The sequence below is a fragment of the Myxocyprinus asiaticus genome, chromosome 8, assembly GCF_019703515.2.
Source record: "Myxocyprinus asiaticus isolate MX2 ecotype Aquarium Trade chromosome 8, UBuf_Myxa_2, whole genome shotgun sequence".
Classification (NCBI taxonomy): Eukaryota; Metazoa; Chordata; class Actinopteri; order Cypriniformes; family Catostomidae; genus Myxocyprinus; species Myxocyprinus asiaticus.
The window spans coordinates 40,975,304-40,998,206 of record NC_059351.1 but is presented as its reverse complement, the minus strand read 5'-3'; the positions used below and the strand labels follow the sequence as shown (position 1 = coordinate 40,998,206).

The 22,903-nt window shown below is 37.9% G+C and overlaps 1 protein-coding gene across 1 annotated transcript; it reads right to left on the bottom strand.

Moving 5' to 3' along the window:
- Positions 1–5,684: 5,684 nt before the first annotated feature.
- LOC127444587 (uncharacterized) lies at positions 5,685–11,761 on the bottom strand. The gene is made up of 6 exons (XM_051704042.1): positions 11,714–11,761; positions 11,122–11,205; positions 9,509–9,820; positions 9,071–9,391; positions 8,702–8,968; positions 5,685–7,601 (listed from the first exon to the last, which is right to left on the bottom strand). Exons 2-6 carry the CDS (start codon positions 11,186–11,188, stop codon positions 7,237–7,239), a joined length of 1,332 nt encoding a protein of 443 aa, XP_051560002.1. The 5' UTR covers positions 11,189–11,205; positions 11,714–11,761; the 3' UTR covers positions 5,685–7,236.
- Between the last annotated feature and the right edge of the window lie 11,142 nt (positions 11,762–22,903).

Below are 22,903 nucleotides of genomic sequence, written 5' to 3'. Positions count from 1 at the left end.
TCAGTGGCGAATAATCAGACTCCGGTTGCTGCCATCTCACTTGACGCCAAAAAGGCATTTGATATGGTAGAATGGGATTATCTTTGTAAGATTTTGGAAATGTACGGGTTCGGGAATATTTTATTGGATGGATTAAGTTACTTTATAGACACCTGGTAGCAGCGGTACAAACAAATGGATTTTGCTTATTTTACTCTGGATAGGGGCACCCAGCAGGGTTGCCCTCTTTCCCCATTATTGTTCTGTCTTGCCCTGGAACCATTAGCAGCCGTGATGAGAAATGAGGATGATTTTCTAGGGGTGATGGTGGGAGGTGTGGTGCATAAGCTTTTGCTTTATGATACTAGATCTATGCCTTGCCTCCACAGAATTATTAATTCCTTTTCTAAGTTCAGGATACAAAGTTAATTGGTCTAAATCCGAAGCTTTTGCTCTGACAGCGTACTGCCCGGTAATGGCTTTTCAGCCAGGCACCTTTCAGTGGTCCAAATAGGGCATTAACTATTTGGGCATTTTATTCCCAGCAAATTTGCATGATTTAGTTAATTTGGACCCTTTAATAAAAAAGGTTTTTGAGTGATGTGGGCAGGTAGGCTTCATTACATTTATCTATGATTGAGAAGGTTAATGTTATTAAAATGAATTGTATTCCAAATTCAACTACCTATTACAATCTCTCCCTATAGATGTCCCCCTCTCTTATTTCAAGCAATTTGATAGCATAGCGAAGTTCTTCATTTGGAATGGTAAACATCCCAGATTACATTTCAGTAAATTGCATAGGCCGATTGACAAAGTTGGGCTAGGCTTATACAATATTTTGTTTTATTATTATGCATTCGGTCTCAGACATTTGGCTCATTGGTCGCTTCCACCTGAGAGAGCCCCTCCATGGTTTTGTATTGAACAGGAAGTTCTTGCATCCAAATTTCGCCATTGCAAAGCTTTTCTATCAAACTAATCGGAGAAGCTGTTACACCCCATTATCTCACATTTGCACTCGGTATGGACAAAAGTGTCCAGAGTGCTTAATTCGAACATTTATTTAAATGTTGCCTCGAGCATATGGCTAAACCCAAAATTATGTATTAATAACTCCCCTTTCTGTTGGTCAGAGTGGATTGTGATGGAGGTTAATATGCTCGGTGACTTATATGAGGGTGGAGTGTAGAGATCCTTTGAAAATATGGTTCAACATTTTGGGATTCCCAGGTCTCAATTCTTCAGGTATTTACAGCTGCGCCACCTGCTCTGTACTATTTTTGGGAGTAGCATACACCCCCCTAAATCGGCAGATACTCTGGGAGTGGTGATTACTGCTTTTGGAAGAGGTCATGAGGCATCACTGTATTACTCCCTGCTAATTCAGACTCTGGGGGACGGAGCTTTAACTTCTATCAAGAGATTATGGGAGAAAGATTCAAATTTGGTATTGAAGGAGGGAGTGAGGGCTAGGATTCTAAAAAACATCAAGTCTACATCTAGAGATGCAAGAGTGCGTCTCATGCAATTTAAGATTTTACATCGATTCTATTGGACCCCCTCTAGATTGTATAGGCTTGGTCTGAAAGACGTACCCACCTGCTGGCGATGGCAATCAGAAGATGGAGACACAACCCGTGTTTTTTGGTGGTGTGTTAAGATCCAAGAATTTTAGTTGGAGGTTCAGAGTTTTATGTGTGACGTATTGGGCACTCAAATTTCATTTTGCCCCGGACTCTGTATTTTAGGCGATGGGGCAGTCATTAATATAGGGATAAACACAAAAAAATTGGGTCCTAGCCAGTGTTATGATCGTCAGACAGATTGTTCTAAGGGTATGGAAGTCGGCTGGAGCACCCTCATTTCAAGAGTGGTGCACAGAGATGGGGAGGGTGGTGGCATTCGAGGAAATGTCACGTACAAGGCAAGTGACAAGGACAATTGCATCTATGTGAACTTCTGCAGTTAATCCAGGATGGACTTCAAAGACATTAGTCATTAATCTTACAGTTCATACAAAATCTTTGTTTAAACACCGACCCCGAACACTTACTTAGTTTAATAATTTTAAACCATGACTTGCACTATACATAAGTAATATTGGCATTATATTCATGATGTTAGCCAGAGAGGAACTGGAGCCCACAGTGAGCCTGGTTTCTCCCAAGGTTATTTTTCTCCATTAACCAACATCTTATGGAGTTTTGTGTTCCTTGCCACAGTCGCCTTCGGCTTGCTCACTGGGGGTTCTAAATACAATTATTATTTAATTACTTTTTTTTAAGCACAATTCACAATCGTATTTTATCAAACTACACAATGATGACTCTAAGACATTATAGATATTATAGTTTCATTTTCTGTTAATGCATGATTTTCTGTAAAGCTGCTTTGAAATGATATGTGTTGTGATAGGTGCTATACAAATAAAAATGACTTGACAAGTAGAAGGCTGGGGAACTTAGATTAATTTGATGGGAAATGGGGCAGATATTTGGCCTTCTTGGAGGGCTCTTGGGGAGGGGCAGTGGAGAGAGAAGTATAGATTTAAATGTGTGTGATTATTTTTTATTGTATTTTATTTATTTATTTTTATTTTTTGTGTTTATACTCATGTGTGACCATAGGGATGTTTGTTGAGGGTCAGGGTGGGGTTGGGGATTGGGAGGGGTAATAGTGGGGGTTAAATGTTGATTCTGTGAATATATGTTTTGCTTTTCTTTGTCAATTGTATGAATCAATAAAAACTGTTAATCAGAAATATTGTATGCCTAAAATGCAATGTTCAACTAGCGTGTTAATGATCAGTCAGTTGATATAGAGAGATTCTATTTAGGACTAGGTGATACAACCCCTTGTTTGTTGCACATACCTTGAGCCCTTGCTGTTATGAGTGGGAATGATGATGACATCTTAGGGTTTTCAAGAAGGCGCCCTCCTTCCTCAGCGTTTCACTGATGAGTCCACTACACCTCCAGACGGTTCAGCGATGAGCGTCCCAGACTCGCCCTCCTCGACATCATCTCATTCTTTTTTTTTTCCCAATGTGCTTTTTAAGTCCTCGTGGTCGCATAGTGATTCGCCTCAATCAAGTGGCGGAGGACGAATCCCAGTTGCCTCCGTGTCTGAGACTGTCAACCCGTGCATCTTATCATGTGGCTTGTTGAGCATGTTGCCACGGAGACATAGCAGGTGTGGAGGCTTCACGTCATCCACCGCGGCATCCACGCTCAACTCACCACATGCCCCACCGAGAACGAACCACATTATAGCGACCACGAGGAGGTTACCCCATGTGACTCTACCCTCCCTTGCAACCGAGCCAATTTGGTTGCTTAGGAGACCTGGCTGGAGTCACTCAGCATGCCCTGGGATTTTAACTAGCATACTAGCGATCTCCAGGTGTGGTAGCCAGGTATTCTCATTCATGATGTTATTTTGGAGCCCAGGTGTTGTCTCTCCTCTTAATCCAGAGCCACTGGCTTGCCCTTTCAGCCACACTGGAGAGGGCTTTGATGGCTTGACGTTGGGCCTGGCCTTGGATTCCCATGTCCTTAAGCAGCCTGGTAGTTGACATGCCTATAAAGCCTCTGCAGCCAACTTCCACTGGACAAACCTTAGCTTTCCAGCCATGTTGTTCAGCATCGGCTGTCAGCTCAGCATACTTAAGCCTCTTCCATTCATAGGCCTCATCCAAAGCATCCTCCCAGGGCACTGTAAGCTCTATGATGTAGGTGGTGCGAATTGAGGTGGACCAACAGCACCTCTGTTCCAGGTCCGCCTGTAGCTTCCATTCCCGTGCCGCTCCCAGCTGCCCGGCCTCTGGTTTTGAAGTGCAGGCATTGGTTTGCTTCGCACCTTCCCGGACAAACTCTCTTGCCGATGCAGGATGGGATGTCTGAGGAGATAGGGCATTGATGGCTGTCCGTCTGCTCTCCAGCGTAGCTGCTGGGCACTTCAGTACTTGATTGTGCCGCCAGGTGTAACGGCCTTGTATAAGGCTTGTCTTGCAGCCGACGAGAATGTGCTTCAGGTTTGCTGGGGATGGACAGAGTGGGCATGTAGGGTCTTCGCCGTACCATTGGCTGAGGTTTTTGGGAAATGGCAGTACATCGTATGTAACTCGTATAATGAAGCTGGTTCGAAATGCTTCCATGTCCCACAACTCCCTCTGTATAGAGTACATACTCTCTACTCTGTTCCAAAGACGATTGGAAAATAGTAATGCAATAAAACTAACAATAAATAATTTAATACTACTGTGATGTTCACTGAGATTTTGGTAACAATTTAAAACAGTAAAGCAGAGTTAAATTATTATTTATATATATATATATATATATCTATACAGTGCATCCGGAAAGTATTCACAGCGCTTCACTTTTTCCACATTTTGTTATGTTACAGCCTTATTCCAAAATGGATTAAATTCATTATTTTCCTCAAAATTCTACAAACAATACCCCATAATGACAACGTGAAAGAAGTTTGTTTGAAATCTTTGCAAATTTATAAAAAAAAAAATTATATTATATATATATATATATATATATATATATATATATTAATTTTAAGTATTCACAGCCTTTGCTCAATACTTTGTTGAAGCACCTTTGGCACCAATTACAGCCTCAAGTCTTTTTGAGTATGATGCTACAAGCTTGGCACACCTATTTTTGGGCAGTTTCTCCCATTCTTCTTTGCAGGACCTCTCAAGCTTTTTCAGGTTGGATGGGGAGCGTTGGTGCACAGCCATTTTCAGATCTCTCCAGAGATGTTCAATCGGGTTCAACTCTGGGCTTTGGCTGGGCCACTCAAGGACATTCACAGAGTTGTCCCGTAGCCACTCCTTTGTTATCTTGGCTGTGTGCTTAGGGTCGTTGTCCTGTTGGAAGATGAACCTTCGCCCAGTCTGAGGTCCAGAGCACTCTGGAGCAGGTTTTCATCAAGGATGTCTCTGTACATTGCTGCATTCATCTTTCCCTCGATTCTGACTAGTCTCCCAGTGCCTGCTGCTGAAAACCATCCCCACAGCATGATGCTGCCACCACCATGCTTCACTGTAGGGATGGTATTGGCCAGGTGATGAGTGGTGCCTGGTTTCCTCCAGACATGACGCTTGCCATTCAGGCCAAAGATTTCAATCTTTGTTTCATCAGACCAGAGAATTTTGTTTCTCATGGTCTGAGAGTCCTTTTGGCAAACTCCAGGCTTGCTGTCATGTGCCTTTTACTGAGGAGTGGCTTCCGTCTGGCCACTCTACCATACAGGCCTGATTGGTGGAGTGCTGCAGAGATGGTTGTTCTTCTGGAAGGTTCTCCTCTCTCAACAGAGAAACGCTGGAGCTCTGTCAGAGTGACCATCGGGTTCTTGGTCACCTCCCTGACTAAGGCCCTTCTCCCCCGATCCCTCAGTTTGGCCGGGCGGCCAGCTCTAGGAAGAGTCCTGGTGGTTCCAAACTTCTTCCATTTACGGATGATGGAGGCCACTGTGCTCATTGGGACCTTCAATGCTGCAGAAATTTTTCTGTACCCTTCCCCAGATCTGTGCCTCGATACAATCCTGTCTCGGAGGTCTATAGACAATTCCTTGGAATTTGCATTTTCTTTTGCAAATTACCATGCATTGAATTTACATGCCAAATTTGTCATGATATACAAAAAATACAAATACACAAAAAATAAAACATGATCACACTTGCATTCATGTAATGTAGTTTATTTCATCATAAAATCTAATAGAAAAACACGTCCATATAAAGGGACATATTTCAAAATATTTCATTACAGTAAACTAATATAAATTAATCACACTTATATGCAGGAGAAAAATAAATGTGCAGTGCATCAAAAGTTAAGGAGAATAAGTGCATTATAATGCTTAATGAGAAAAGGTACAGAAAAACTGGTGGATTTTCAGTTTGGGCATATCTGACATCATCTGGGAGATGGCTTCATTTGTGGCTAGTATACATAATAGCTGTGCTGCCTCACCATTTTGGATCTCTGGGCATTAGTGGTCTGACCCTAGTGATTTAAGATGCCTGTAAGGTATGCAAAAACAGGAAAATAATGATCTACCTGAGCCATTCAGTTATTTGTAAATAAGAAAAATTACATTAATGTCAGTGTAACAACCCGATAATTGGAGTGATTTCTTCCGTTTGCTTGGTGATAAACACTTCATGGCTTTAATGGACTGTATTTAAAGGAATAGTTCACCCAAAAATGAAAATTCTCTCATCATTTACTCACCCTTATTCTATCCTAGATGTGTATGACTTTCTTTTATCTGCTGAACTCAAATGAAGATTTTTAGAAGAACTTCTCAGTTCTTTTAGTCCATACAATGCAAATGAATGGGTGCCAACATTTTTTAACTCAAAAAATCACTTAAGTCTACATTAAAATTAATCTAGAGGACTCCAGAAGTTAAATCAATGTCTTCAGAAGCAATATGATAGGTGTGGGTGAGAAACAGATGACTTTTACATTCTTCTTATGTTTTTGGTGATTGATATTCTTCATGCATACAGCCCCCTACTGGGCAGAAAGAATAATTTTTAGCAAAAAAAAATAAATAAATAAATAAAAATAAAAAAAAAGGACTTAAATATTGATCTGTTTCTCACCCACACCTATCGTATTACTTCTGAAGATATGGATTTAACCACTGGAGTCTTATTGATTACCTTTGTGATGCCTTTATGTGATTTTTGGAACGTAAACATTTTGGCACCCATTCACTTGCATTGTGAGGACCTACAGAGCTGAAATATTCTTCTAAACATTATAATATGTGTTCAGCAGAAGAAAGTCATACACATCTGGGATGGCATGAGGGTGAGTAAATGATAAGAGAATTTTCATTTTTTGGTGAACTATCCCTTTAACATTATTAACCTAAATACAATTAAATTAAAAATTTTACTTCCAATTTATACACATGAAACTTGCTAAGGTGCACCAGCTGGATTGTGAAAACAGTTAAAAAAAAACTTTTTAGTTTTTATACATTGTTCATTGGCATAGTTACTCAGTACCCCAAGAAAGCCTTTAAAAAAGAATGCCACCCACACCATTGCAATGGGTTCAACCCACTGAGTCATTGTTGTGTATTTTTTATCACACTCCAGGCATTTTCAGCAGACCCAGTTTGAGGAAAGTGGCAATAGCACAGCAAAAAACAAAACTTAAGCAGTTCAGTATTTCCCTTAAAGCATTCCCATATTGCTCAGCTTTGATTCTCCCACTCTTAGTTCTCATAAAGCAAAGGCTGTGTAGATCTTGCCTCTACAGGATTGTCCTGCTTCTCAGTGGTAATCCCAGGCATGAAAGGTGTGGTTTCCTCTACAGGTGTGCGAGGAGCAGCGTCAAGCTGCTCTGAAATGTTGTTTTGGCAAGTCTCCTGGTGTGGCAATCCTATGCATTCAGGCTCACTCAATGAGGCTGGACTGAGATCCACACTAGACTGTGCAACATTAAAACAGCAGTGAAAAGCTTTTTGCTGTGCTTGTGTCTTTCTATGATATCGATAGATTTTGGTGAGAAGGCAAACGCAAAAGAGAACGAAAACAGCTGTTACAGCCATAGCTATGAAGTAATGTATTTGAGTGACCCCTGTGGACAACACAGAAAGAAAATGTCAATAAAAATATTCTTAATATTTAAACATATATAATTACAATATTTCATATTATACAACTGGGCAACTGGCTAAAATCAATAAATAAATCTTTTCACGCACACACTGATTAAGCATCACTGGGGTTTTGGAGGAGCTGAGACAGACTGATCTCATGTTGGCTGGTACAGGAGGAACAAACTATTAACAATAAAACATTTTAGAGCAGGGGTGTCAAACTCATTTTAAACTGCGTGCCCAATTGGACTAAACCTTACGTTATGCAGGCCAAATAATCGATCTGAAACTGAGCATTATCACAAAGTAAGGTCTATGTATTAAAAAAAATTAAGTGTACGGATAATTTTAATTACTGGTCTACTTCTCAGTCAAGACCTAGCAGCATTAAATCTGTATTATGCATCATAACTAATAATAATAATTCAGAGAAAACTTGGAAACAACTGAGAAATCTACATTTTACCTCTAATATTATGAATCTCTCCATTTTGTCATTATTGCTATGAGTGAGGGAAAACAAACTGGGCTGCCAAGTGACTGTATCACTCACAGATTCAGCTTCCGATGAGAAGCGCGAATTGTGCATATGCCGCGAGTGCCGAATGCCGCGGCGAGTGAGTCGGACTGATCTCTTCCACTGGCCTTGTGTTTGACACAATTAATTGAAAAGCTCGATTCGATCAGAAGAGATGATATTTGACAGCAGCGATAAATGGTTTGTCACAGTTTATTGTGCTCTGGAAGCCAAGCACCAGCAAGCCCAAAAACATGACTACCGGTATTCTAAAAATATGCCCAAAAAAAAAAACAAAAAAAAACACAACTCGCCATATTTAATAGTGAATTTCTGAAGAGAAAAAAGTTTGTACACAAAGTTGTTACAATAAGTGTCCTCCGCATTGGTCAGGCAATAAAATACAATTATAATTAACTAATAATAAAAATGAGTGGGCCAAATCAGTCGAACGAACGGTCAGGCCGCTGGAATTTCTCCCTGTGCTCCCGATGGCCATTCTAGGCATGCATTGATCTATTTTAAACCATTAAAATCTAAATGAATTTACTTAAAACATACCCTCCACAGTGACAGTGTTGACACTAATGACTTCACCCATCTTGTTTTTCACTGTAAACGTCCCATTATCAGCTGCTGTCAATCCTTGCAGCACAAGAGAGTAATTAATGACAGACACTCTGTCATTGTAGTCGGGGCTGCATGAAGCATTGGCTCTCTTCACAGTGCAGACCTGTATCTCATTGAAAAATACTGTCACTGGATCTGTGCTGAACAGGTCCAGGGTGAGATTATCACCAGACTTTATATGAAGGAAATGCTGGTGATCTGAAGAAAGAATTAAACATTGGTTTTAATACAACAAATATTTTTCTGGAGGAAGGCAATAAAATAAATAAAAATGGGAAGAAAATACAAAAATTTAACAACCTTTGATGTTGAGAGTGATAGCTCCAGGGTGTCCATGTTCCTCTTGTAGTTTGTGATAGCAACGGTATAACCCTTTATCTGATGGTGTGACCCCGAGTATGTTAAGGGAAAGATCTCCATTCCTGTAGCCATTTAATGAAATGGAGGCCCTGTCTGCAAAACCTGAACCATGGTGTGTTATTCCATTTTGAACTTGCAAAACTATTTGATCTTCTCTTTTCCACAGGATGTATACATCATTATCAGCTATCTTTTTCTCTGTACGTGCATAGCAGGATAGCGTTGTGTTGTTTCCAGCCGAGGCATTCACAGTGTTGGGTACTAAATAGTGGAAAGACACAAAACAAAGCATCAGACATAATTTAATAATGGTTAGCATTGAATGTAGATTATAGCTTGATTACTATGTGATGCTGAACTAATGAAGTGAAAACCTACCAAAAACTTCCAAGAAGACTTTACAGACAAATGTTGAATCACAACGAGCCTCGTACCAGCCTTCGTCATTGTACAGAGCAGGACGCAGGGTGAGAGATGGGCTTCCATGCTTGATCATTTCAGCAGAGAGGCTTGCTCTGTTCTTAAAGTCATCTCCTTCAGTGCAAGCCTCTCGGCCACATTTCAAAACATCTAGCTTTCCAAGGTCAGTCCTCCATAAGACAACTCCATCACATGTCTTATTACAAGTGAGAATAGCAGTATCCCCCAAATTTACTGCAACAGGTATTGACAATCCAGCTGAAAGAGGCACTAGCAGGGAAGAGACCATTAAAAAGTAATTTTAGATTAAAATATTTGATTAAGCAAATGACCTTGAAAGGAATAGTTCACCCAAAAATGAAAATTCTCTCATCATTTACTTACCCTCATGCCATCCCAGACATGCATGACTTTCTTTCTTCAGCAGAACACAAAAGAAGATTTTTAGAAAAATAAATCCGTAGGTCTGTAGTTCTGTAGGTCCATAAAATGCAAGTGAATGGTGATCATTGGTGACATTTGTAGCTCCAAAAATCAGATAAAGGAAACATAAAAGCTACAAAGGTCTGATCACCATTCACTTGCATTTTATGGACCTACAGAGCTGAGATTTTTTCTAAAAATCTTCGTTTGTGTTCTGCAGAAGAAAGAAAGTCATACACATCTAGGATGAGAGAAGTTTCATTCTTGGGTGAACTATCTTTTTAAAATGTGTTTCCTACAGCAAGAAAAAGTTTTCCAAATAGGGTTGTGATTGTGAAGACAGACTAGTATGCTTATGAATGTGAATGTTGTGGATGTTACATTTATATAGTGCTTTTCTAATATTACACTTAAAGCGCTTTACATAGTGAACAGATGACTCTCCTCAACCACCACCAGTGTGCAGCATCAACCTGGATGATGCAACAGCAGCCATAGTGCACCAGTACGCTCACCACACACCAACTATTGGTGGAGAGGGAGAGTACAATGATACAGCCAATTAATGGATGGGGATTATTAGGAAGCCATTACTGACTATCAACCGACAGCCTGAATGTCAATACAGCACAATACTGTACATTCTATATATACTACTATATATACTTTTTTATATATATTTTTTTTTTTTTTATTGAATAATGTGTATCTATATAGTGCGTATTGTATACTGTACAGTGTATGTTATTATTTGTATATTGTTGAGTGTAATTATAGTGTATATCAGATGTTTAAATTGTGTTAATTTGATGTTATTGTAAATTGGTATATGTCTCATCACTGTCACGACTGCTATGTTGATCGGAACTGCACCCAAGAATTTCACACACCATTGCACTTGTGTATATGGCTGTGTGATAATAAAGTGATTTGATTTTGATTTGATTTGATTTGATAAGGGCCAATGGGGAAATTTGGCCAGGACACCAAGGCTACACCCCTAATCTTTATGAGAAGTGCCCTGAGATTTTTAATGACCACAGAGAGTCAGGATCTCGGTTTAACATCTCATCTGAAAAATGCTTATTGAGGGTTAAAATTAGTCATTACAATGTATTTATTCACAATGAAAGAAACATAGATCTTACCATAAAGTAATATGTGAAAAATATAAGGAAACCAAACTGAGATCCTATGAGGTTGAAATGGCCACATGGTTGGTCGAATGGCATCTGGAACAATAAATTATTATGTATTTATTTATTTATTTTGAAAATAATAATAATAATAATAATAATAATAAATACAAATAGAGAGAGAATAAGGTTAAATGTAGACAAAAGAAGGTAATTTGTTTACCCAGAAACATTACTAATAGTGAGAAGCCCTGCCAGTCAGTGCTGAGATAATTCGTTTTTGTGGGTATGTGTTGGGTATGGGTAATTTTCAAAAAATAAATAAATAAACAAACAAACAAATGAATGACACATGAAAAGGCATGGAAAAAATACTGCACCTAGTTTCTACATTTGTTGTTTAGTTATTTAAGCCATTTTAAGTTTATAACCTACTCTTTACAAGTTAGCAGCAAGATCATACTCATGCCACCTTATTTTGCAACAAGTGTGACTTATAAACTATCACAAAACCACAGGATGCACAGCAAAATAATATGCCAACGTTGGATACTTTTCTAACGTTAGCATTTTTAGTAAAAGAGTACATGTAATTCATACTTACTTGTTACGAGGCTAAAGCTAGCGTCAAATTCCGCTGCTTCCTGTTCAGTCTTAAAGGAGCCGTAGCCTCATTTACACTTTCTCTCGTGAACAATAAATCTACATTGAAATTGCAATATTTAAACTCAGCAACACATCAATGCAGAATATAACCTAATGTTTCATATGCAATTCACTTATTTTTCACAATTTACTTTAGTTTAATATGCAATACATCTGTATTTATCCTCACTATATGCACATATTCACACTAATCTTCAGATTATTCCCACTTTGAACATTTGTAAATACAATTCATCATTATATATTATATTTGTATCTTTTTATATAAATGTTTATCTTTATTTATATTTAATATTTTATTATGTATTTGTTACTTTAATATGCAGTATATTAGAAATGACTGCATTTTCAAATAAATGTCTTATTCTTTAAATTATTATATTTGTTGTTATTTTATTAATTATTATTGTTATTTTAGCTTGGTTGTTATATTCCCTTTGTATAAAATCCTTCTGTTACCGAAGACATAGTATCTTTGTGTTACTGGCAATAAAGCTCTTTCATATTCTGTGTATTATTGCCTTATGGATGTGTTATGTGACAGTAATCTCAATTTGATATAAATTGCACTGTCTTTTCAAAGGGTGAGTTAAGGATGAGACACTGCTGGATGATACATAGACAATTGCACTATCCATGTACCCTTACACCTTTAACTTCACATCTTTGCCAAAGGCGAACAATGACTTTTTTCTCTGTCTGTCCATTCCTCACTCCTCACTGTGTTACAATTCATTTCATGGTTGACATAAAATTTGACACTGTGGACTGATACATACTGTAGTCAATTGGACCATCCACATGCAAAGTTTAAGGCAAGGCAAGACAAGTTAATTTATATAGTACATTTCATACACAATGGTAATTCAAATTCCTTTACATAAAGACAAATCAGGATACAATTTTAAATCTTAATTAAAATCGATTAAGAACAGGAAATGAGAATAAAGATTAAAAAATATATATTTTAAAAGTATTTTATGAATGAATAAAAAAAATTTAAGGGCGCTGGAACCATTTAATTTTTATACACCCCTTATATGCTAACTTTATATACCCTTAATGCAAAGTCTGAGGAACGTAGATGACATCTGTGTTAACACAAAAGATAAATCTTTTGATTCATCCGTAAAAAAATAAATAATAATAAAAATAAATAAATAAATAATAATAATTAAATGTTTTGCTCCATCCGCCAAGGTGAAGTTTCTCTAGTGCAATTACTGCATTCGGTGAGATAAAATTGACACTTTGGGATGGTACATTGGCAATCAGACTATAGGAATAGTTTGAGGAGAGTTGCTGGAAACATGTCTTTTTATATACCCTTTAAGTTCACATTTGGACCAATACAAAGTATACGTTTTGCTCCATATAGCTGAAGTCGCTGTAGTGCAATTACTGCATTAGGTGAGATACAACTGACACTTTGGGATGATAAATAGGCAATTGGACTATCCATAGGCAAAGATTGAGAAGAGTTGCTGGAAACATGTCTTTTTTTATACACCCTTAAACTTTACATATAGGCCAATACAAAGTATATGTTTTGCTCTACCCACACAGTTCATGTCGCTCTACTGCAATTACTGCATTCAGTGAGATAAAATTGACACTTTGGGATGGTACATAAGCAATTGGACTATCCAAAGGCAAAGCTTGAGGAGAGTTGCTGGAAACAAATCTTTTTTATACACCCTTAAACTTCTCATCTGGGCCAATAGAAAGGAGACATTTTGCTCCATCCGCACAGTTGAAGTCACTCTACTGCAATTTATGCATTCGTTAAGATAAAATTGACACTTTAGGATGGAGCATGGACTATTGGACTATCCATAGGCAAAGTTTGAGGAGAGTTGCTGGAAACATGTCTTTTTTACACACCCGTAAACATGTGGCCCAGTGTAGAATACAGAATTTGCTATGCCTGATGTATATAACAAAACATTTTTTCTATGGTGTAACGCCTTTTCTAAAAAGGCATAAAAGCTCTTCGGTCTAACAGTGCTGAAGTAGTTTTTCACTATCATCTCCAGGAATATTCTCAACCCAAAAATACATGCTATACGTCTAAATAGTGTCAACCTGTCCATACAGCCATAATTCATCGTTTAATCATGTAATTGCTAAGTAAAAAGACTAGGGTTATTTAGCAGATATGAAGGAATCAGTGGAGGATAATGAGGGTAAAAAGACTGCGGAAAGCAATATCTGAAACTATTATATTGTATCTTTTTAACTGTATATGAACACATCAATTATTTTGGTCCATTTATTTATTTATTTTATTTTATTGTGTACTATACCTTATTTTTGTGAAATCTATATAAAAAATTACATTATATCATCTCTGAATACCATTACACATTAGTTTAACAAAGACAACGAATATAACGCTACTTTATGAACTCTCATTTAAATTGACCTCATTGCAGACTGCAGAGACTGCATATTGTTTTTAATGTTATTTTCTTTCCACTTTTTATTTTTTTTTATTTTTTTGCCACTGAAATATTTCACAATGTAATATATTCAATGTCTATTTGTTGCTCATAAACTGTTAGAAGCCAGTAATCATGTAATGACATACATTATGGTCAGAGGCTATATATATATATGTATATACACCAGTCAGCCACAACATTAAAACCACCTGCCTAATATCGTGTAGGTCCCACTCGTGCCGCCAAAACGGCTGGACTCCACAAGACCTCTGAAGGTGTCCTGTGGCATCTGGCACCAAGACGTTAGCAGCAGATCCTTTAAGTCCTTTAAGTTGCGAGGTGGGGCCTCCATGAATCAGACTTGTTTGTCCAGCACATCCCATAGATGCTGAATCGGATTGAGATCTGTGGAATTTGGAGGCCATGTCAACACCTTGATCTCTTTGTCATGTTCCTCAAACCATTCCTGAACAATTTTTGCAGTGTGGCAGGGCGCATTATCCTGATGAAAGAGGCCACTGCCATCAGGGAATACCGTTGCCATGAAGGGGTGTACGTGGTCTGCAACAATCTTTAGGTAGTTGTTTTGTGTCAAAGTAACAACCACATGAATGCCAGGACCCAAGGTTTCAGCAGAACATTGCCTAGAGCATCACACTGCCTCCGCCGGCCTGCCTTCTTCCCATGGTGCATCCTGCTGCCTTCTCTTCCCCGTAAACAACGCACACGCACCCAGCCGTCCACAAGATCTTAAAGAAAACGTGATTCATCAGGCCAGGCCACCTTCTTCCATTGCTCCATGATATAGTTCGGATGCACACGTTCCCATTGCAAGCGTTTTCACTGATGGACAAGGGTCATCATGGGCACTCTGACCGGTCTGCGGCTACGCAGCCCCATACGCAGCAAGCTGCGATGCACTGTGTGTTCTGACACCTTTCTATCATGGTCAGCATTAAGTTTTTCAGACATTTGTGCTACAGTAGCTCTTCTGTGGGATCGGACCAGACGGGCTAGCCTTCACTCCCAACGTGCATCAATGAGCCTTGGGAGCCCATGACACTGTCGCCAATTCACCGGTTGTCCTTCCTTAGACCACATTTGGTAGGTACTAACCACTGCATGAATGTTCTTTTCCTTCTTACTTGAGTTTCATAAATCTGCATGATCCATGAAAACGCACAACAAGTGCTTTCCATATGTTAAGTGATGAAATATGCCCATATAGTGCTGCTCGTCACTGTAACTTCATTATACAGTATAGCTGCATAATTTTGTAATTACCTATATTTACCATACTAGGAAAGGTTTAAAGTTATTGTCTTAAAAACTCGGCATAATTAACAACATAACTGAATGTAGTTGTGTAATCTGTTTGTGCGAAATAAATGAAATATTTGACTGGTCATCCATTATCATGTTGTGGTCAAGTTGCAAGTATACAGGGTCAGTGAAGACGTGTTAATTGACAGATCATGTTGTGGTCAGGTTGCAGATATACAGGGTCAGTGAAGACATGTTAACTGACAGGTTTTATCCGCTCTGGCACTGTGAATGCTGGGAAAAGGTAATGACAAAAATTTTGAGTAAATAGAAATTCACAGTGTTCTCAATAAAGGCCATAGGCATCAAGCGCAAGCTCTGTTCTGCTCTTTGCTCCCCAAAGCGAAGACATTATGCTGCACAACAACTATGCGTTTTTATCTTATAAGCGTTACACCATAGAAATATGTTCTGTTACATGTATCAGATATAGCATAGCATGTTTAAGGGTATGTAAATGTAACATTTATTTAAAGTTTTTATATATATATATATATATATATATATATATATATATATATATATATATATATATATATTATCAACATTCTACAGTCTAATACAAAGGAACAGGAAGTTGCTAGAACTTGCAATGCCCATGAGCTGAAAAGAAAAAGTGTCAACTAGAACAGTGTCCTTTCATTCAATCTGTCATTCAATTTGTATAAATTAAATGTTGGTACATCATTTTTTATATAGTAGCGCAGTGTTACATCAGATGAATATAAAGTACTACCACTTATTTGAAAGCAATTAATGACAATAAAGCTCTAAGAAGTCATGATGCTTATTTATTTATGGACACCTAAGCTGATATAAATAATTTACCAAATTACAGAAAAATTCAACTTTATATTTTTATGCCTCAGTATATTAAAGCAGTATTTTACTTTAATATGCCTATATATATATATATATATATATATATATATACATACTGAATATACACTGTAAATACGCAGTACATGCACAAGCAAGCTGATACTTCTAATAGTAAATTATTCTTATAGTATAGTAAGTAAAGGTAAATATTGTACCAGATACATAGGGATTCAGGTTTATATTTGTATGCCTTAGTATATTAAATGCAGTATTTTACTGTAAATATAGGTACATTTTTTAATTTTTTTCACTATTTTCAATATTTTTTGTTCTGGTCTTGATGTGCACCACAGAAACAGCAAGTAACATTCCCAGGAGGCCTAAACTCAGCACTGCTGCAAATATTTGGTAAGACCCATCAAAAACGATTGAGAACCCTGGTTTTCAGGAAACAAATTTGACAAGAGGTTAAAATAAGGACTGGGAAAGAGCATTTTGCAAATGTACATTTTATAATTCTATTCATTTCATGTAAACAACAAGGACATATGCAGAGGAACCAAGCAAAGAATACTTTGATAAGTTACAAACAAAAACTATTGAAAATAAAATAAATAATTACCCTTACCTTGCACATGGTCAAAGCAGTTTTTCTTTTGATTCCCTTGTTTGTTTACTGAAAAGAACAATCATAAAAGATGAATAGAACAACTTAACCACTATACTAGGAATAATGCTCATATATTTCTAATTGTCATCCCTTACTGTAAAGTTGCACTCCTTTGTCAAAATCCATGCGATTTCCATGTAAAGTTGCACAATAGTATGTGGCCAGATCACTTGTGGAGACACTGAGAATTCTCAGTCCAATAATCTGTTTCTCTATAAAACCCTCAAAGTGAGTCTTATTAGAATTCCAAACAACAGACAGTTCACCAGTGTGTTTTAGACTTGTGACCATCAGAGCGACTGGCTGCCCCTTCGTACTCATCTTCAGCCAGTGGATAAAATTGTAGAAAGAGATGTTACAATGTAATGTCACAGTGTCTCCAAGTTGAACTTCTTTCATGTCTACAGCTTCCAGATGCTTCAGGGGCATCATGATGAGCACTGATATATGGAGAAGAAGACAAATTTCCACAACAATTACTTTATTAACTGTATAACCTAGTAATTAATACAGTTATGATTTTAGTTCCTTCAGCAAACAGCTAGAGTCACAATGTCTTTTAACCCCTGTTCGGGTGATCATCAGCATGATGACTTTATATACTTACCTACTTGAGTATCACTGATGATTCTCTAATATTAACTTAAAGTTTAGATTCTTGCCTCAAGCCATCAGAATTCTCAAATGCTCTGCAGCATCCCATCATAAATTGATCCAAGAAAAGCTTAAGACTTTCCCACAACCCCCACCCTTACACAACTAAGCTTGGGACTCAAGATATGTACATTATAATTATTTGAAATGAATGAAATCCTAATTCCTAAAATATACAGGTACTGGTTAGCTGATGTGTCAAAAAAAAAAATAAAAAAAGTGTTCAGCCACAAACTTTAATGACATAATGTCCTGTAAATACATTAAAGATTCAATCATTCAATTCAGCCATTTGAAGTTGGTTTTAAATCTAAAGCTTACCTGTAAAAGCAAACAAGCATGCCAGCACCATTGTGGATGTGTAGGCTTAGTCCAGTGTTTACTTGACTTCTGAAAAACTGCAAGACTTTGAGTGAAAGGAAAGTAAAACCACTTGTTCTGTGCCCACTCACCGATTGAGTCAAACTTACTCTAATATTTCCATTGTTGTTGTTATACATTTTCTAAAAGATAAGTAGGTCAAATAATCAATCAGCATCCTGAAATAAAAATGTGAAGATAAATAAACGTATTATGTTTTGTGTAGTTTGTAGGTTATTAAGCTTATAAAAAAAGAATGTTTTTTATCCCTCGTAATGTTCAATGTCAAGTTTATAAATGTTAAGACTTCTTTCACTGACCTTTCATGTGAAAGCAGACCTGTTCTTTGTTTTGCTTCTCCCCTGCAGGTTTCACTCTTGGATTTTATTCTAGGATCAGTTTTGCCTGTCACTGAATATTTCAAACAACAATTCGGACACCAGAGTGTCACTATTGTTCTCCGTTGTAGCAGGAAGTTATCTGGCCAAAGGAAGTGAGTTGAATCATACAAACAACAGTAAGGTGTAAAAGCCACAGCCTACATCTGTAGCTCTTTGTTCCGAGATCCGGTACATGTGAATTTTGCACCCTAATAAGATTAAAAACGAACACTGGAAAACATTTTTAAATGGTATAGAACATAATTTTTCCCTTCCCCCTTACCTAACCACATCAAATGGCACAATTATCAAAACTGCAATGACCAAAACAGGTCATATCAGTTTTGCAGCAGTTTCGAAATTAGTTCTCTTTTAAAGTGTTTCAGAATGATTTACTGTTATTTGTGCTTTACCTGTTGATTCATCTTAAACTTGTTAAAGTTTATTCTGCTGCACCTTTTCGCCATTACTGTGAATGAGAAGTGTATGTCAGTTAAATAAATGTCATGCATTTTTAAGGTTTTTATAATGCCTTGTACACTGAAATATTTAATAAATGTTGAGCATTATTCTGTACCTGTGTATTTTGCCATTATTGAACTCAAAGCACTAGTTTGCATTTAATACTTAAATCTATTGAAACAGATTGTTATGAAAAAAACTATCTTCTGCAAATAAGCTTGTTCTAAGTATGGATTACAAATCTGTCTTCTGGGAGTGTATTATTCAACTGTATTGTTGCTTCACTGGATGTGTTGTCCACACAAGTAGTCTAGCAAACAATTATTTCAGAATTAGCCATTTGACTTCCACTCTCACTACCTGATATGCTGTTGGTGATTCAAACAGACTTTTCTGTTTGTATCATGTGATTGTATTATACAATGATCATAAAAAAATAACCTGAGACAGAAATAAATTATGGTAAGCAAACTGAAAGGGCCTCCAGCACTGGAAAAAATATATATATTTTTTGCATTTTAGTTAATATAACTTAAAAGGTAGAGTTAGAATAACTTCCCTGGATTGATTTGGCTGAACATGTGATAAGTTATTGAATTTAGAAAAACGATTAATCTGATATCAAAAATAAAAGTCAAGCGAACTACGCATATCGCACTCACATATTCAGAATCCCAGCATGTATTGCAGCATGAATAAATTATGGAAGAATTCTAATAAATTCTTGTGTTTGTCACTTTCAGTTATTTGCCATGTAGCAATAATTAAAAGCTCATCCTTTTACTCAGTGTTGTGTTTGATGACCGTCACCATCAGTGTGATTTGCGTATAGTGTTGAGGTCCATGCATGTCTCCATGACAAGCTTAAATCTTGAAAATGAGGGATAAGAGACTTGGAGTCACGTAACGCCATGTGAGGTTCAGACGTGTGAACGGCGAGCTCTGCACAATTTGCTAGTTTTAACACTATTAATGACATAACCCGGTGAGATTCGATACACTCTATTCCATAACTGTTCTAGGAGGACAATATGTCAAAGAATTCAAAATCCTTGGGCTCTGGAGACTTACACTTATGTGATCAAGCTGACACCCCTGAAAAGGCCCCCGAGCCAGGGAGTCGATTTGGTCGGAGAAATTAGGGAAATTCGGCAAGAGCTGTTGAAAACGTCGGCAATGCTGACGAAGGTCATTGCTGACTTGGAGGATCTTGCTGTAATACGTCGATTGATCACTGCCATGGAGATGAAATTCTCTGAGGTTGTTACAAGAGTGGGGGATGTCGAGAAACGGATTGATTATCTGGAGTCATCGGAGAGGGAATTATCTGCTAATCCGCTAGCGACCAAGTTGGATTTGGAGGATGTCTGGGAGAAGTTGGAGGACATGAAGAACCGTAGCCGGCGGAATAACATCCGAATCGTCGGAATTCCTGAGGCCGAAGAAGGATATGGTGAAATTCCAGGACAGCCTCTTTCCAAATCTGCTTGACATAACAGGCTATGAGCTGGAAATCAAGCAAGCTCACAGGGTTCCTGCTCAGCGATCCGCTGAGGGAGACAGGCCCCGATCAATTCTGGCCAAATTTCTGAGATCATAAAGATCTTGTGTTATGCAAGGCGAGGAGTAAAGGAAGGCTTTCTTGGAAGAACCACAGCATTTTCTTGTTCCCAGACTTTGAGAATTCAACAAGAGTGAAACATGATCGATTCAAGGAATGCAAGAAACTCTTACATCAACGGAAGCTTGCTTTTGCACTGATATTCCCGGCCAAATTGAGAATAGATGCTAAGGATGGCCATAAAACATTCACATGCCCACAGCATGCTATGACCTTCATAAAGTCAATGGAGTAAGTTATTTTGTGGTACTTACGTTGCAGCCGAGTAGACCGACTCACTGAACATTCACTTGACTGTTCAAGGAAACTGAGCACCTTTTTTGTTTCTTTTTGTGCTGGTTCCGCCTAGCGGATGGAGTCTGTTTTGTGGAGTAACACTCCTTTAGGACAGTTTTGTGGGTGAATCTGCACGCTCTTTGTGCTTATGCCTCCTATTGGCTGGACTTTGTTTTGTGGAGTATTTCTTGCAAAACATTGGATAATTAGTTCATTTGTTGCACTCATGTAGCAGCAGAGTGGGCCGGCTCACTGGACAATCATTTGACTGTTCGAGGAATCTGAGCGCCTTTTTTTTCCTTTTTGTGCTGGTTCCGCCTAGCGGCTGGAGTTTGTTTTGTGGAATAACACACCTTCGGGACAGTTTTGTGGATGAATCTACACGCTCTTTGTGTTTATTCCGCCTATTGGCTGGAGTTTGTTTTATAGATTATCTTTTGTTGTGTAATTCTATCTCACAAAATTTGTATGGAAATACCAGACTTGAGCAATCCGATGGCAAAGTTGTTGTGGGGGCTCTTGTAGGCGTACATGGACTGTTTGAGTTAGAGGGATGGACGGCAGTTGGCGCTGTCGTGAGTGGGGTTAATGCACACATTTTTCTTTTTTCTGTTTATTTGGTTCTAGGGGAAGTTCGGGGTTTGACTGTTGCACTAATGTTTTTTACATTTACATTTATGCATTTGGCAGATGCTTTTATCCAAAGCGACTTACAGTGCACTTATTACAGGGACAATCCCCCCAGAGCAACCTGGAGTTAAGTGCCTTGCTCAAGGACACAATGGTGGTGGCTGTGGGGATCAAGCCAGCAACCTTCTGATTACCAGTTATGTGCTTTAGCCCACTATACCACCACCACTCATGTTAGAATGTGTCTTTATAATTTTTGTTGTTGACACACAATATATTTTTTTCTCATATGTCGAAATGTCAAATGTTAATATGAGTAGATTGTTGGTGCACCCCATAAAAAGAATGAAGGTTATTTCTCTTCTTAGGCGTAAGAAATATGATATAGTGTTTCTTCAAGAAACGCATCTTTCCCCGTAGGAAGCTGAAAAATTTGGGAAGATATGGGGTGGAAATATTTTCTTTAGTGCTTGCTCAAGTAAGAGTAGGGGAGTCATTACACTGATAAGTAAGCATCTAAAATTCAAATGTCTCAAACAGATTAAAGATAAATTAGAAAGAGTCATTACTGTTTTAGCAGAAACTCAGGGGAAAAGTCTTATTTTGGTGAATATTTACACACCTAACATTGATGATCAGGGCTTTTTTATAGATCTTGAAAGGATGTTGCAAGCTGCTGGCACCCCTCATGATTTAATATTGGGAGGAGACTTTAATCTTTAGATGGAACAGCTAGACACTTCACAGGATGTGTAAAAATTTTGGTCTTACAGATTTGGAGACTTCTGAACTTATCTGGTAAGGACTATACATTTTTTTCATCAGTCCATAAGATTTACTCTAGAATAAAGTCCCTAATTTCATCTTTTGTTGATTGCTCAATTGGAAACATTTTAATCTCAGATCACACCCTGGTGTGTTTAGAGGGGTTGCCACATTTGGAGAAAAGGAAAATACATAGCTGGCACTTTAATGTACAGTGGTGTGAAAAAGTGTTTGCCCCCTTCCTGATTTCTTATTTTTTTGCATGTTTGTCACACTTAAATGTTTCAGATCATCAAACAAGTTTAAATATTAGTCAAAGATAGCACAAGTAAACACAAAATGCAGTTTTTAAATGAAGGTTGTTATTATTAAGAGAAAACAAAATCCAAACCTACATGGCCCTGTGTGAAAAAGTGATTGCCCCCTAAACCTAATAACTGGTTGGGCCACCCTTAGCAGCAACAACTGCAATCAAGCATTTGTGATAACTTGCAATGAGTCTTTTACAGCACTGTGGAGGAATTTTGGCCCACTCATCTTTGCAGAATTGTTGTAATTCAGCCACATTGGAGGGTTTTCAAGCATGAACTGCCTTTTTAAGGTCATGCCACAGCATCTCAATAGGATTCAGGTCAGGACTTTGACTAGGCCACTCCAAAGTCTTCATTTTGTTTTTCTTCAGCCATTCAGAGGTGGACTTGCTGATGTGTTTTGGATCATT